Here is a 14,957-nt window from a genome sequence, read left to right as displayed (position 1 = left end):
TTATCAACCTTTGGGAGATGTGCAAATCAGATTTTTTTTAAAAGGGGTGAAAAAGGCAGGATAAGAATTTACGAAAAGGAAAATCATGTTTGACAATTGAGGGTAAATAGCAGAAGAGAGAAGGGTGCATCAGTTTACAAATTAATACAACCACTACCATCTTCATGTCAACATAAATGCTGGCTCAGGCCCCACATCTTAACACCAGAATGTGTAAGAAAGAACTGCAGATGCTGGTTTCAATCGAAGGTAGATGCAAAATGCTGGAGTAACTCGGCGGGACAGGCAGCATCTCTAGAGAAGGAATGGGTGACGTTTCAGGTCGAGATCCTTCCTCAGACTTAACAGTAGGGTGACTGCACTGTGATCCCAGATCCACCCAATACCAGCTTAACATTGAATTATTTATTCCTTAGAAGGTATAATTTCAAGATAGTAATTCATGCCAGGCTCTCAGCACTGCAGTATGGAGGTCCCGGTAATTTTCACCCATGAACATTAGGCTCTAATCATCTTTCATCCTGGTGTTTGCACTTGGTACAAAAGTGTACAGTGTGCATCATCTACTTTGTCCTCGGCTGACATATGAGAAGAGTAAATGTACTGAAAGCTTGCCGATGAGAACTGGATACCGAGTGAATATACTTCTACACTGGATGATGTGGCACCATTGCAATGGCTCCCTGTAACAACTGATTTTCAAGAACACAAGATACCTTCCCAATAATCCCTTAAGTATTATGAATGAACACTTAATATCTTTGGAATATTTTCATTCAACAAATGTTAATGCATTTCATTAAATGGGTAAAGACAGACCAGGCATATTATTTTGCAAAAGAAAATGTATTTCACAATCGAACATTGAAACAGTACAAAGTAAAATGCCAATAAAACACTTAAAAATTATTGAGTGTCACACAGCAGCTATAATAAATGTGAAATAGTGTTTTACATAATCGAACATTTGTCTTAAATTGTTCCCTTTTTCTCTCTCAGGTTCTAGGTGATACTGCAACTATTATCCAGTTCAGGTGCCGAAGGTGGCCTATTCTCAGTGTTACAGTAGGTTTCTCCTATGCATTCTCTCCATTTAGTCAGTTTACCTTTAACAAGTGTCATCCAAAACAGAAAGCTGTTGCAATTAGTGACTCAAATGCAGTTTTTTTTTATAACAAGAGAAATACAGTTAACACTTACAAAAGAGCAAGTTCTACTCTTTTCCTTGACAGAGGAGTGGGGGAGGGAAAGGAAAGAGAAGTACAGGTGCTTCTGTCATTATAAATGCAAAAACCTTTTGTTCAAATAAGCTAAAAGGACATTAAAGTGAAAGGTTTCCGAGTGCAGTTGATTTATACAATTGCCATTCAGAATACGAGCACTTCCAAACAGTGGTGGAAGCCTTGAAATTGCTCTATATTGCTGAGAATATTATTTGTGATTTAAGAAATTGGGGATGGAGACTGGATCCCATCACCCGAGCCAAAATTGCAACTTTTGCTAATGTGTTGGAGAGTTAAACAAGCACTAAAACAACAGTGACAGCATACAAATAACAGAACAATATTACAAAAGTAGTCTATAATTCAAATTAAATAATAGTACATATTAATTGGTATATTAAGAACGTTTGGGGGAAAAAACATGACCTTGTCAGTCGACCTTTAAGAGCTGGCCTTCAGAAGATAAAGATGCAAGGCATGGTTAAGGTATGAAAGGCCACGTGCAGGCCATTGCAGGCTAGATACAGTCTATATCAAAAGGCACGGGAGTTTAGTGATGCTAGTAAGGAGTATAGTAGCAAGAGCATTCTTTGCATGTGTACTGGTTCAATTCCCAGAGATTTATTTCTCTACTAAGTGGAGCATTAATTTAATCAGGAGGACAAAGGTAAGGATTTAAATTCTGATCAAAGCCATGTAAACAAGCCAGGACCACCTTCCTTAAAACTGGCTGTCCCTTTATTAAAAGTGGCACCTGCAAGCCGTTTTAAAAACACTCTAGTTTGAAGCTTCAGTGCAAATTGTCAAAACAAATTGTAATGAGTATCCGTTTCAACTAGCGTGCTTGTTCATTGATCAAATAAAAGTTTATTTCAATAAAACTGCAGAGCCAATCTTCATTTGGTCCAGTAGGAAGCTGCAAGAACTATTTCATTGGAGGAGTTCAGGTTTCAAGCTTGAACAACTGACAAAGTTCTTGCCAAAAAAGAAAGCCTGAAACAAAACCATTTTGCTAAGAGATTTTGCAGTTAGTACGTGTGCAGCTCTGGGGTGGACTCTGCGGTGGACTCTGTGGTGGTCTAGGGGGTTTAGTTGACCGCTTCAAGCTGCTTCCCTTGCTTCCACCGCTGCTCGAGGCGAGTGAGTACGAACGCCCATGCATCATGACGGCATTCATTCCATTGGCCATGGAGAAAGACTTCAGGTGGCTTTTAATGGCAACAGGTAGTGGTAGTTTGTCAATAAGGTGAACAGGTGTGCAAGAAACAATGGCTCGGCAACAGAGATCTTGCAGGGTGAATACTGATAAAAGGAAGAGAAATAAAATTAAGTACCATTTGTTTTGTTTTAAACATTTAGCTGAGATTAAAGCAAAGCTCTTGTCCTGGAAAGATATCCGACAAGAGAACATGGAGTGACAGTTTAACTCTTCAATATCATAACACATTAGCAAGAGTATGGGCAATCACACAATTGGTATCAATTTTTCCCAAAATGTCTGCACCCATTTAAATGAAAATGGTTCAAATAACATAATGACGCAGTTTTATTCAGGTCAACCTACTGTGAAAACAAGGCTTCAATATTTCATTTGCAGTAACTTTCAAAGCTGTAGACAATAACACTCCACTATTCAACCTGTTACTGACAGGACCTGATTATGCATGTCAGGGTTGGGCATCAGAAAAATAAGTCATTGGCCTCAGTCAGAACATCCCTTTATAAATAAATGCACTAAAGCTCCATACTTTATTCAGAGTCTGACTATGTGACCTGCCCCACTGGGCCAAGAACATGCATGTTATTGTCAGGGACATAAAAAGTGATAAGCCCTCAAACTGATTAATAAATGCTTATTTTGCTTAATTGAAAAAAAGTGGGATAACTACAAGTTAACACATGCAAGTGGGATAACTACAAGTTAACAACTGAGCAAGGTTTTAGGTAGCAAAAACCAAGTGTAGTTTTATGACATTGGACCAAATTTGAAGGTGATAATAGTTATTACGGAGACGTTTGCTTAAGTGTTCACTTTTGTTTAAAGAAACATTAGTTAACTTTTTGGTATTTATCAAGCCCTCACAGGTGTGTTAGGACTAGATGCCATGGTAAAGGAAAAAACAGGAATACATTTTCCATCTAAGGTCATTGTGTATAAATTTACTACAAACAAAATAAAAAAATAAACTTTGAAGATCCCATTTCTTTTGTTTTAAATATACAAAGATCAAATAAAACTCCACAGTTTATTCGCAAATGAATCACACACACAAATCATTTGACAGCAAACAAAATTAGAGAACCTGAGAATTGCAGTACCAGGTATATGCACTTGGGGGCGGAGATTACTGCAAAATTATTCAATTAATATAATAATAATAATAATAATGTATTTTATTTATATAGCGCTTTTCATATACTCAAAGACGCTTTACAGAGATTTAGAGAACATAGGGAAATTAATAAATAGATAAATAAGTAAATAAATAAACGAACAGAGAAAGGAGACAGAAGGTGAGGTGACCTTCAGTGGTTGAAGGCAGTATATAATACAAAAATCAAAGAGTCAGCAATTATCCCAAGTCAAATAGTGCAAATTGTTAAATAATGCCTCAGTAGTGTGCATTTCCACTGGGAAATTAGGCCAACATCTATAGATCAAGGGCAGCAAAATATTAACAGAGCACCAGCTGGGAGAACCAAGTGAGAAATACTGCATCATTCAACCAAGTCCAGTTAAAAGCAGCTATTCTCTATATATTATTTTCCTGGAAAACTGTTTTTTATAAAAAATTATATAGCATGTTTAAAAAATGATATGGATTATGTAGCCACTATAAGTCTGAATTGTAAACTAGCAACTGCAATGGCACAGTGAAGTCAATTGGGGTACGGCAATGCAGTGGCTTCCAGACCAGCACGTTAGACTACGTATGAATTTAGCCGGGAAATTTCAAACCAAGTAATGAAATAAATCGTGTGCTTTGGTTTAAAAGGCTAGACTCAGAAATGGTGTTTTCAAAGTAGTAGATTTGATACAAAAGCATTTGATTTACTCATCTTCACACAAGGAAATTTGCTTTGCTTACCATATCTGCATAAACCCACATCCCACGAATACATTTTGGATCATCACCCAGACCCTTAAAGTTTTGCCTTGAAATTAATTCACAATGTAGTCAATATTTTGTTTTCTATTAATTCTTATATTTATTCTTATTAGGGGGCTGCACCCGCCTCCATTCTTTCTGAAGAAACTCAGTGAAATTTTATAGACACTGGTGGGCTTCGTATTCCTGATCTGAATGGACATGATACAATAATCCACAATAACCGCTGACCTCACTGAAATACTCAACTGCTTTAACCTCACTCAACACGTCAATTTTCCCACCCATAACCGTGGGCACATTCAGGACCTTGTCTGCTCCACTGGACTAAATCTACATCACCTCTCTGGCTCCGACCCCACCCTCTCTGATCACTTAGCCATCACCATGTCTGTCAACATTCCCACCCCAGCTCCAAAGCAAAAACGCAAAATAAACTTCCGCAAGCTGAACTCTGTTTCACCTACCTCGCTCTCATCCTCCCTCTCTGAAATAATGTCCGCCTCTCCCTTCGTTGACCTCCACAGCCCCTCTGACCTCACTGACTACTACAACCGCACTCTCTCCTCCTGCCTCGACCAGCTTGCACCTATAAAAACCAAAACAGTTTCCTTCACCCACTCTGCTCCCTGGTTTACCCCTGAACTCCGCGTGATGAAAACTCATGCCCGCCAACTTGAAAGACTCCGCAACAAAACAGGTCTCACAATTCACTCCCAAGCCTACAAAGACCACATACAGCACTATAAAGATGCCCTCTCCCGTGCCCACTCCACCTACTACTCTCAAATAATTCACTCTGGCTCCGGAAACCCAAAAACACTCTTCTCTACAATAAACAAACTCCTCAGCCCCCTGGACACCATCTCCCAATCATTCACAGTTGACAAATGCACCACTTTCCTTTCATTCTTCCAAAGCAAAATAGACAACATCTACAGCACCTTAACCACCAACGCACCTGCTCCCCCTCAAACCACCTGCCCCCCCTTATCCTGTCAGCCCCTGCCTCAGTTCTCCCCAATCTCCACCACCGACCTCTCTGACCTCTTCACAGGAATAAAAACTGCCACCTGCTCTCTGGACCCCATCCCCTCCAGCTTTGTCAAGGCCTGCCTTCCTGCTCTCTCTCCACTTATCACTGCAACAATAAACTCCTCCCTGTCCACTGGCATCGTCCCGCAATCCCTCAAAATCGCTGCTGTCACCCCCATTCTGAAAAAACCTGGTCTAAACCCTGACACCCCAAACAACTTCAGACCAATCTCCAACCTACTCTTTCTGTCCAAAGTTTTGGAACGTGCTGTAGCTTCCCAACTCAAATACCACCTCTCTACCAATAACATGTATGAAACTTTCCAATCCGGATTCCGCTCAAACCACTGTACTGAAACTGCGCTCCTCAAAATCACAAACGACATTCTCCTCTCCTCCGACACTGGCAACCTCAACATCCTCATCCTACTTGACCTCAGCGCCGCCTTTGACACCATAAATCACTCCATTCTCCTCACCCGACTTGAAACCTCCCTTAACATCACCGGCACAGCCCTATCCTGGTTCAAATCTTACCTCTCTGACAGACACCAGTTCATCTCCATTAACAACTGTAAATCCCCCACCGCTCCCCTCCCCCAAGGTGTCCCCCAAGGCTCAGTCCTTGGCCCCCTCCTCTTCATCCTCTACCTGTTCCCCCTTGGTCAATTAATCCGCCGTCATGGTCTCAACTTCCACTGCTTCGCCGATGATATCCAGCTCCTCATCTCCACCAAGTCAATCTCCCCCACCACACACTCTACACTGACAAACTGCATTACTGAAATAAAACCTTGGCTTCAATCAAACTTCCTCAAACTCAATTGCAACAAATCTGAAATCATCATCATTGGTCCAAAAACGCTCACCAAATCCACCCAAAACCTCATCCTCAACATTGATGGTCTCCCAGTATCCACCTCACCTCACATCCGGAATCATCCTTGATCAAACCCTCTCCTTCGACAAACACATCACAAAGACAGCCTTCTTCCACCTCAAAAACATTGCCCGTCTCCGTCCATCCCTCTCCTCCACAGCTGCAGAAACCCTCATCCACGCCTTCATCACCTCCCGTCTGGACTACTGCAACAGCCTCCTCTATGGCGCACCCTCAAAAATCATCAATAAACTTCAATACATTCAAAACTCCGCTGCCCGTCTACTCACACACACCTCGATCCGTGACCATATCACCCCCATCCTTTATAAACTCCACTGGCTCCCCATCCCCCAGAGAATCCAGTACAAAATCCTCCTCATAACCTACAAAGCCCTCAATAACCTGGCCCCATCCTACCTAACCGACCTCCTCCACAGGCACACTCCCACCTGCACCCTCCGCTCTGCCGCTGCCAATCTCCTATCCCCCCACATCCGGACTAAACTCAGATCCTGGGGGGACAGGGCCTTCTCCATCGCTGCTCCCACCCTATGGAACTCACTACCCCAAACCGTTAGAGACTCCTCCACACTCACCACATTCAAAACATCGCTGAAGTCTCACCTGTTCAGTACTGCCTTCAACCACTGAAGGTCACCTCACCTTCTGTCTCCTTTCTCTGTTCATTTATTTATTTACTTATTTATCTATTATTTAATTTCCCTATGTTCTCAAAATCTCTGTAAAGCGTCTTTGAGTATATGAAAAGCGCTATATAAATAAAATGCATTATTATTATTATTATTATGACTTAGAGACACACGAGACAAGATACATTTTCATCATGTGCACTGTGCCACAGCTGCTGCCTCGCAGCACCAGAGATTCAGGTTCAGTCCAGATCTCAGGTACTGTATGCTCAGCATCTGCACACTCTCCCTATGACCACATGCATTTCTTCTGGGTGCTCTGGTTGCCTCCCACATTCCAAAGACATGTGGGTTTGGAGGATAATTGCCTCTGAAAAATGCCCTGATTTGTAGGGAATGGATTGGGATAACAGAATAGTATAAACAGGAATCGATGATCAGTGTAGACTCAGTGGACTGAAGGGCATGTTTCAATGCTGTACCATTAAACTAAACACATCGTCTATTAAACAGAAAGCAACTAGTTCTGGATTGCCCTATCCAACTGCCAGGTTGCATTATAATCTCAGCTGACATCAACAAGCTCAACACGGACATTTCTGTTTAAATTACTGTTCTAATTGATCCCTGTAAAGGTTTTATACTCTTCTATACAACGTTAACAATGTTTAAAATTCAAGGAAAAAAATTATCACAGTTCTTCCATACCTCTGTTTGGTTTCCAGAACCTTTCCATGCCATGTCTCATCAACACAATGCGAGATAGTTCTGTGAAGGACTCAGTCACATTGAAGTTGCAGAGTGGACTAACTTCAAAGAATGTCATTCCATTTTTTTCAGCATAGGCACGAGCCTGTTCAGTGAGAACCTGTCGCTTGAAGGCAAGATGCAACCTATTGCCGACCAAGATTCTTGGCACGCCAGGAGCATGCTGAAATGAAATATAACCATTAACGGAAATTGTATATGGTGCACATGTAATTGGGTTAAAAAAAAATGTTTAATACATTCTTTCCCCACAGGCTTTATTCTGCCTCAAATTATTCCTAATCTAGTCAGGCAGTGTCAGCTTCAAGGTCAGAAGGTCTTGGCTGCAACCCATCTCCTCAGCATACATTTTAGGCCAACTCTCAGAAATGCTACATCATGGATGAAAGTTTAAACCAAGACCATTCCGATCAGTCAATTTAAAATAAAAAGTTGGGACTATTCTAATTTCACCTTGCCAGCCGTGCATTTTCCACCCACCCCCACTACCTTGAGTTTGTCCAGAATCCTTATCTTAATGCACCAACTCCATGCACTCATTGTACTTGGAGCTACCTGACCAACAATACTTCCCAAAATAAAAATGTTGGAAATACTCAGTGCAAATGAAATTATAAACACGATTAGTCTCTGGTTCCTGATCTGAATGGGCTTTTGATCTTGTGCACAAATAGTAATTTCCAAGCAGGAATCAAACAAAATGCCTTTTGAAGCAATTGTTCCTAACCTTAGAATACCATTTAAAAAAATGCTCATCTGCAGACCTAGCCTCTATTATCTTGATAACCTCTACCACAACTACTATTCTCCAGGAGATCGGCATTTGTCTACTTCTAACAGCTTAAGCATTTGCAATACTTCATCACTGATAAGCATGCCTCACTCTTTCAAATTGTCACAGAGCAATCTGCATCTGTATGACAAAATAATTGGTTACTTTTAGATATCACTGTTTGACAATGACCTTTGTTTGAGAACACACGTGTGAACTAACTCGAGTTGTTTATTGCGTGTTGATAATTGCAAAATGTTTGTAAAATGTTTGTAAACGCTGGTCCTTTTCACCACTTTCTTTTTAAAAACTCTGGTTCAACTAACTACATTAATTTAGAACAAATTGGTAATTTTGGCCATCCCATTATAATAGTGGAGTTTCTAGTTATGGGCTGGAACTCAACTACATAATGTTTCTCCTGCAATGTTATGCAGTGCTTTCCTGGAGAGAACTACAGTAATGGTCATTGGTATTTTGTTTGGGTTATTCCACAAATTCAAACCAGGAAGCTTCTGGGGTGCACAAGATGATGCCATCTATTTCACAACTGTTTTTAGTGCACAGTCCTTCCTCAGCTTACATACGCCCGATTAATGCACAGTCCATACATATGACCGAGTGTTTGGGAGACTGCCATCGAAAACCGAAAGTATTATAAGTCGAAATGCATTGAAAACGCGCGATCACGTGTCCGGAAGCAAGCGGCGGGTCGCTACGGGTTCCTGCCGTTTGCATCATCGCAAAGTTGAATTATCGCAAGTCGAACCATCGTAACCTGGGGAGTACCTGTATTGCATACTTCTATGACAACCTGTCCTTTCCAGTGCACAAGTGATCAAGATTCATCATTTTATGCCTGTTCTCTGCATCCTCGATGGCCACGAAATGTCACCTGCATATCTATCCAAATGAAAACAGTGCTATTCTCAGCACTACAAGACAACCACCTCATGTACAACGTGATTTTGTATTCCTGGTCGATAATATATTGCTCTTCATTCGAAGTTATCCAATGCTCCAAATGTGAAATCACATGCAGAAAGGCTTTACCGTCCTAAAACTATTCAAAGTTAAAAGCTTTCGACACAGTTAAATTTGAACCTGCTGTCATTAAATGCAACCCTCCAAACCACGCTACTGAACAAATCAGATATTTGAACTTTTTTGATGGGATCAAATACCAGTTAAGAATAGTTAATTATCTGGTTTGGCTCTAAGGTTTCAACGCCAGCAACATTTGAAACAAATACTACAGATTTTTGTTTAATCTTAAAAATGAATATTATCCACCCCCCCAAAAAAAAAATCACATTCAGCTACAAATTAAAGAGAACTGTTCGCAGTTGCTACCTGGAATGGAATACTTTATTGTTACATGTGACAAGGCGCAGTGAAATTCTTTGCTTGCATACCCAATGTATACAAATAGCAGCCACCTACTGCGCTGACAAAGTTACAAAGCAGGCCAGCTCCTCCTTTTGTTTTCCCCTCCTCCTCCCCCCGCCCCCACCCCCCCTCAGTGGTCCCCATTGTCCTTTGTTCTCTCTCCCTCCCCATTGTCCATTTCCCCCCCTCAACGCCAGGCCCTCCATTGTTCTTCCCTCTTCCCCATGGCGGTCCCCCCACGCTCTCTCATCGACTGTGGGTTGACCCACAATCCATCACCGCCGCCACCACAAGGCTTCACCATCGCTGAGGCCCCCTTGCCGAGCGAGGTCTCACCGCCACCAGAGGAATTTATGGAATGATGCAAAATATAAAATTGTCATTATTATTCAGAGTCATTTTCAATTGTGCAATGCTAAAAAAAACCATTAACCGTCAAATCTGTGGACTGTTGAGATGAAACCATTTCAAGATGATTAAGTCCCAAGTAAAACGTAGAAATTCCATACATGCATCTGCTAATACGGTTCAGTACAACAGCAGACAAAGTTATTATTTTTGGAATATCTCAAGACCATAGCCCCTATCCCAGAACCCAAGGAGGAATTGCTATTTAAACTTTTGGTAGACACTTCAAATGTTAAGATAACTGCATGTGGGCATATATTCGTAAAAACGTATCATCTGAACTCCTCCAGGATTGGAAATTATTACTTTCTATTTTCTTAAATCGATCGATAGGTTTTCTCAGATAGCTATAATCATACAAATCACATCATACATGGGTAAATAAATACTTGACCCAAAAATAACTCATGAGAATGCGGTCATGGTGGTGCAGCTGAGGAGTTGCTGCCTTACAGTGAATGCAGCGCCAGAAACCCGGGTCCGATCCCGACTAAGGGTGCTGTCTGTAGGCATTTGTACCCGCGTGGGTTTTCTCAGTGATCTTTGGTTTCCAATTGGCTTGGTAAATGTAAAAATTGTCCCTAGTGGGTGTCGGGTAGTGTTAAGGTGCGGGGGTCGCTGGTCGGTGCGGACCCAGTGGGCCGAAGGGGCTGTTTCCGCACTGTATCTCTAAACTAAACTAAATATCCAGCAGAATAACTACTTTTCAGCCATTGATTAAAGTCCGATTAATATTAGTCTTTATTTTGAGTACAAAATTTACTCTGCATCACCAGCACATTTTAGCTTTTGTAAAGAATTTACATCATTATATGATAGTGGATTCCAGCCACGAGCACCTAAAAGATTAAATCCTAAAAGTGACTAGTCATGAATTCATTAGTAAATTCTTAATGTGTCTGTACACGATTTATTTGTGCACTATTGTAATGTTGTTAGTAAGGAGCTTGTTGGAAATAATGGGCTTTGTAGATCTCCAGATTAATTTCATTATGGTATACAATATTATTGCAGCTTTATCGTAACCACGAATAGAATGATGGCACAGTTGATTTTATACTGGTCAGAAGTTAAAGCAATGGCATTATTTGTGTAACATGTAAACATTGCATATTATTTTTTTATATAATCTGTATTATTTGTATGTTTTAGTGTATCTTTAGTTTCGTATTATGTGGCGGATGGGGGGAGGGTTTGTTTTTTTAATCTCTTCCTCGACGGAGATACAATTTTTTCCGTATCGTATCTCCACCCGCACTGTGGCCTTAACATCGTGGAACTGGCGTTCCCTTTGTTAGGGATTGACTTCGGGAGCTCCAACAGCAGGAACTTTGGCACCTCAATTGCGGGAGCCTCGATCGCCCCGATGCGGGGGCTTCGATCGCCCCAACGCGGGGGCTTCGATCGCCCCAACTGCGAAAGTTTCGATTGGATAAAAGGAGGAAGGAGGTAAAAGTTATTTGGCTTCCATCACAGTGGGGAATGTGAAGTTACCGAAAAACAAGATGGACGTGCTGCCTGCACTGGTGGGGACTTGGAGGGAGTATTGTGAGTGCAGTGATCTCGGTGTTTGCGGGGTCCTCGCGCCATGAGTCTGGTGTGAGTGTGGATGGCTTTCTGACTGTTCGTGCGGACAGGGACTGCAGAGATAGGAATTTTTACACGCCGCTGTGGTGGCTGTTTTATGTTTAATCTTGATGCGTTTTTGGTATGGTAAATCAAATTTCACTGTACCTCGGTACATGTGACAATAAAGGACCATTGAACCATTGTCTTGAGACATTTTCAAAATATATCCCAAATCCATTGTGGTAAAACGACAATGTTGCGACTAATTCTTAATAAGATGATTCTTGTATGCTTAGATTGAAGTGACTAAACTGGCTTTTCTGGTTGTGGTGAAAAGTATTGCTGTGCTACATTTATTAGTCCTACATGTTGCATAATTTCAACACTATAGTTTCTGCCCACCTCATCCTTTAATCATCCTTAATGTTAATCATACATCTAATTTCTAAAGATCCACCACTTCAGTCCCTGATAATTTGAGCTCCAAGTTTCAGGTTTTGATATAATGCTTGTGGAGAGTGTCTCGACCCACGTGGCATTAAGTGCACAATATGAATGAATGTAAGTTTATTGTCATTCAAAACTATACCAAAAAGTGCATATAAACTTTTGGGATGTTTTACTATTTCCAATCCTCTACCAAAGCACTTTGCATGGATAGCAGTACTCCTGGAACAACTTGTTCATCCTGATGCACAGTCATGCAAGGCCAATGAGTGGTCATTGTCAAAGAGGCAAGTTTTTCTGAGGGTTTTGGAGATAGCAAATTAGTTCAGCATGTGAAAACTGAAATTGTCAAAGGTTCCAGCAAACGAAGGTTGAACAAAACAAGGGCAGCGAGTGCACCCAAAATGTGAAGGGATTTGAATGGAGTAACTGAGCCAAGAGATGATGAAAACAGTAATGGCTATTACCTCATACCCAACAGTTGTAGTTGCATTCCAAGCATTGTAAATATGCACACAGAGTGAAATTGTTAAGGAAAAGCAAATTAGTGATTGATCATGTAGAATATTGCATTAAGATTATTAAACAAGACAAGACAAGATATACTAAAGATGGCTGTCAGCAAATCTGACAAATTGCATCAGACAAGAAGAAAATGTGTGATTGGTTTTAAATAGTGCTAGACCAAGTGGACCCGTTGGGTCCAAACCTCTCCTGCATTGGTGTATCACCCTCTCCATTGGTTTCTGCAGTTAATTACAAAACAATCGGAGGCTAGTGGTATGGAAAGTGAAGGAGCCATCCCTGCCATCTCCCAGAGCCAAAATCAAGAAAACCCAGCAGCCATAGCGTGCTATGGAAGCAAGTAATTAACAGCCTTCCTAGTGTAGTGGCCTGGCGGAGGCCAGAGAAAAGGCAAGACGCCAGGCAGTGTTTAATTAGATTCTTTATTAGGCTGTGAGCTGGTGCCCACAGCGTAGTTCTCCAAGGGATGATCCACGCCTTCCCTTGGTCTGGCTTTTTACTCCTTTCACCTGTCCGTCACGTAACGAGGGGGCTGACCCGAGGAGTGGCCTGATCCGCCACACTAGCCTATTTTACCTTTCAATTAAATGATCAGTACCTTGGGTCCTTACTCCATCTTCTCACAGAGGGTGATAAACCTCTAGAATTCTCTACCCTGGAGTGTCGTGGAGACTAGGTTACTGGAAGGTATTTAAGGAGGATGGAGATACGTTTTTGGAAGATCGAAGTGTTCAAGGCCATGGAGAACAGACACAGTAGAGGAGCCGAGGACAGAGCATATCCACCATGATCATATTAAATGACAGAATAGAGGCAAGAGTCCATGCAGTCAAAACCTGCTATTTTCTTATGTACCCACCTTGGGTCTGTACCTACAATGCTTTTTTTGGCTAATTATTCTGATTTATTAAGTTGGTATGTATTTCAAATCTGCCCAACCCCAAGTCTATCCCTGTAGTTAATACCCCTTAATCCAGAAGTTAAATTTATTTCATGGTATAACGTAAAATAACTTTGGCCTTTATGTTGTATTAGACCAAGTGGACCCGTAGGGTTCATTCCTCGTAGAGGGGGAACAGGGAAGGGGAGAGGGTGTGACTGAGTAAGCCGTGGACCCAAAGCCTCTCCTGTATTGGTGTAGCACCCTCAATTGCCCCCCCACTCAATCCCCCCTCCTCCCCCCACTCCATCCCCCTAAACCCCACCCCTGCCTCCACCCCCCCATATCCCACTCCATCCCCCCTACCCCTCCCCCACTTGCCCCTCCCCTGCCCCAACCCCCACTCCCCCAGCCCTGCTTCCACCCCTATTCCTCCCTCCCCCCAACCCCACTCGTCCCCACCTCCCTCCCCTCCCCCAACCCCCTCCTCCCCACCCTCCCTTCCCCACTCTCTCCTCCCCACCCTCTCCTGCCCCCCACTGTCCCCCTTCCCCCACCCTCTTTCCCCCCACCCCCTCCTCCCCCTCCTTACATCCCACTCTCCCCTCCCCCACTCTCCCCCTCACCCCCACTCTCTCCCCCTCACCCCCACTCTCTCCCCCCCTCCTCCCGCTGTATTTCATAATCTATTTTTCTGCCAATCCTAAATGAGAATAATATATATGGAGTGTTGTTAAGGTGGTACATAGGCAGAGATTCAAACATATCAAGAGTATAGAGGTGGAAATTGAAGACTGAATTATTTAAGAGATTAAATTACTTTAAATGGATAAAGCTGCATATGAAAGCATTAATATTAATTAAAGATTATGCCTTTTGATTTCTAGCCATTCCTCCTGAGATTCAATTTTTAAATCCATCGGTGATGGACCAAATTTATTGGGGATAGATCATAGGTGCTTTATGCTTATTTTCTAATATAGATATATATATATATATATATATAGAAAATAGAAAATCTGGACTGAAGTTACATCATTTCACTTTTGCTACATCATATCATATGAAAGCATTAATATATGCAAAAGTGAAATGATGTAACTTCAGTCCTGATTTTTTTTTTTAAAGTGTTGTTTTGGGATGTATTGATTTGTAAGGAATATTGAATATTAGTGCCAAGCATTCAATAGCACACCACTAGCACACTGTGGCCAGTTTGCTTTATCTGCAGGATATACCACACCACTAATTATCTTCTTCAAATTTGTAATCTCTTCACAGTGAAGAGCAAAGATTTG

At 41.7% G+C, this 14,957-nt stretch overlaps 1 protein-coding gene across 1 annotated transcript in view; it reads right to left on the bottom strand.

The window, feature by feature from the left end:
• Window positions 1-845: 845 nt before the first annotated feature.
• Window positions 846-14,957, bottom strand: part of rab40c (RAB40c, member RAS oncogene family) — a 52,482-nt gene continuing 38,370 nt past the window's right edge. The window contains exons 5-6 of the mRNA XM_078417703.1: window positions 7,610-7,832; window positions 846-2,525 (exon numbers count right to left, since the gene is read on the bottom strand). Of these exons, the coding sequence (XP_078273829.1) occupies window positions 2,236-2,525; window positions 7,610-7,832 (513 nt within the window). The 3' untranslated portion in view covers window positions 846-2,235. The remainder of the gene's footprint in view (window positions 2,526-7,609; window positions 7,833-14,957) is intronic.

Source organism: Rhinoraja longicauda, chromosome 21 (assembly GCF_053455715.1).
Source record: "Rhinoraja longicauda isolate Sanriku21f chromosome 21, sRhiLon1.1, whole genome shotgun sequence".
Taxonomy (NCBI): Eukaryota; Metazoa; Chordata; class Chondrichthyes; order Rajiformes; family Arhynchobatidae; genus Rhinoraja; species Rhinoraja longicauda.
Note: the sequence above shows the minus strand (reverse complement) of the source record. Positions and strands in the feature narration are given on the sequence as shown.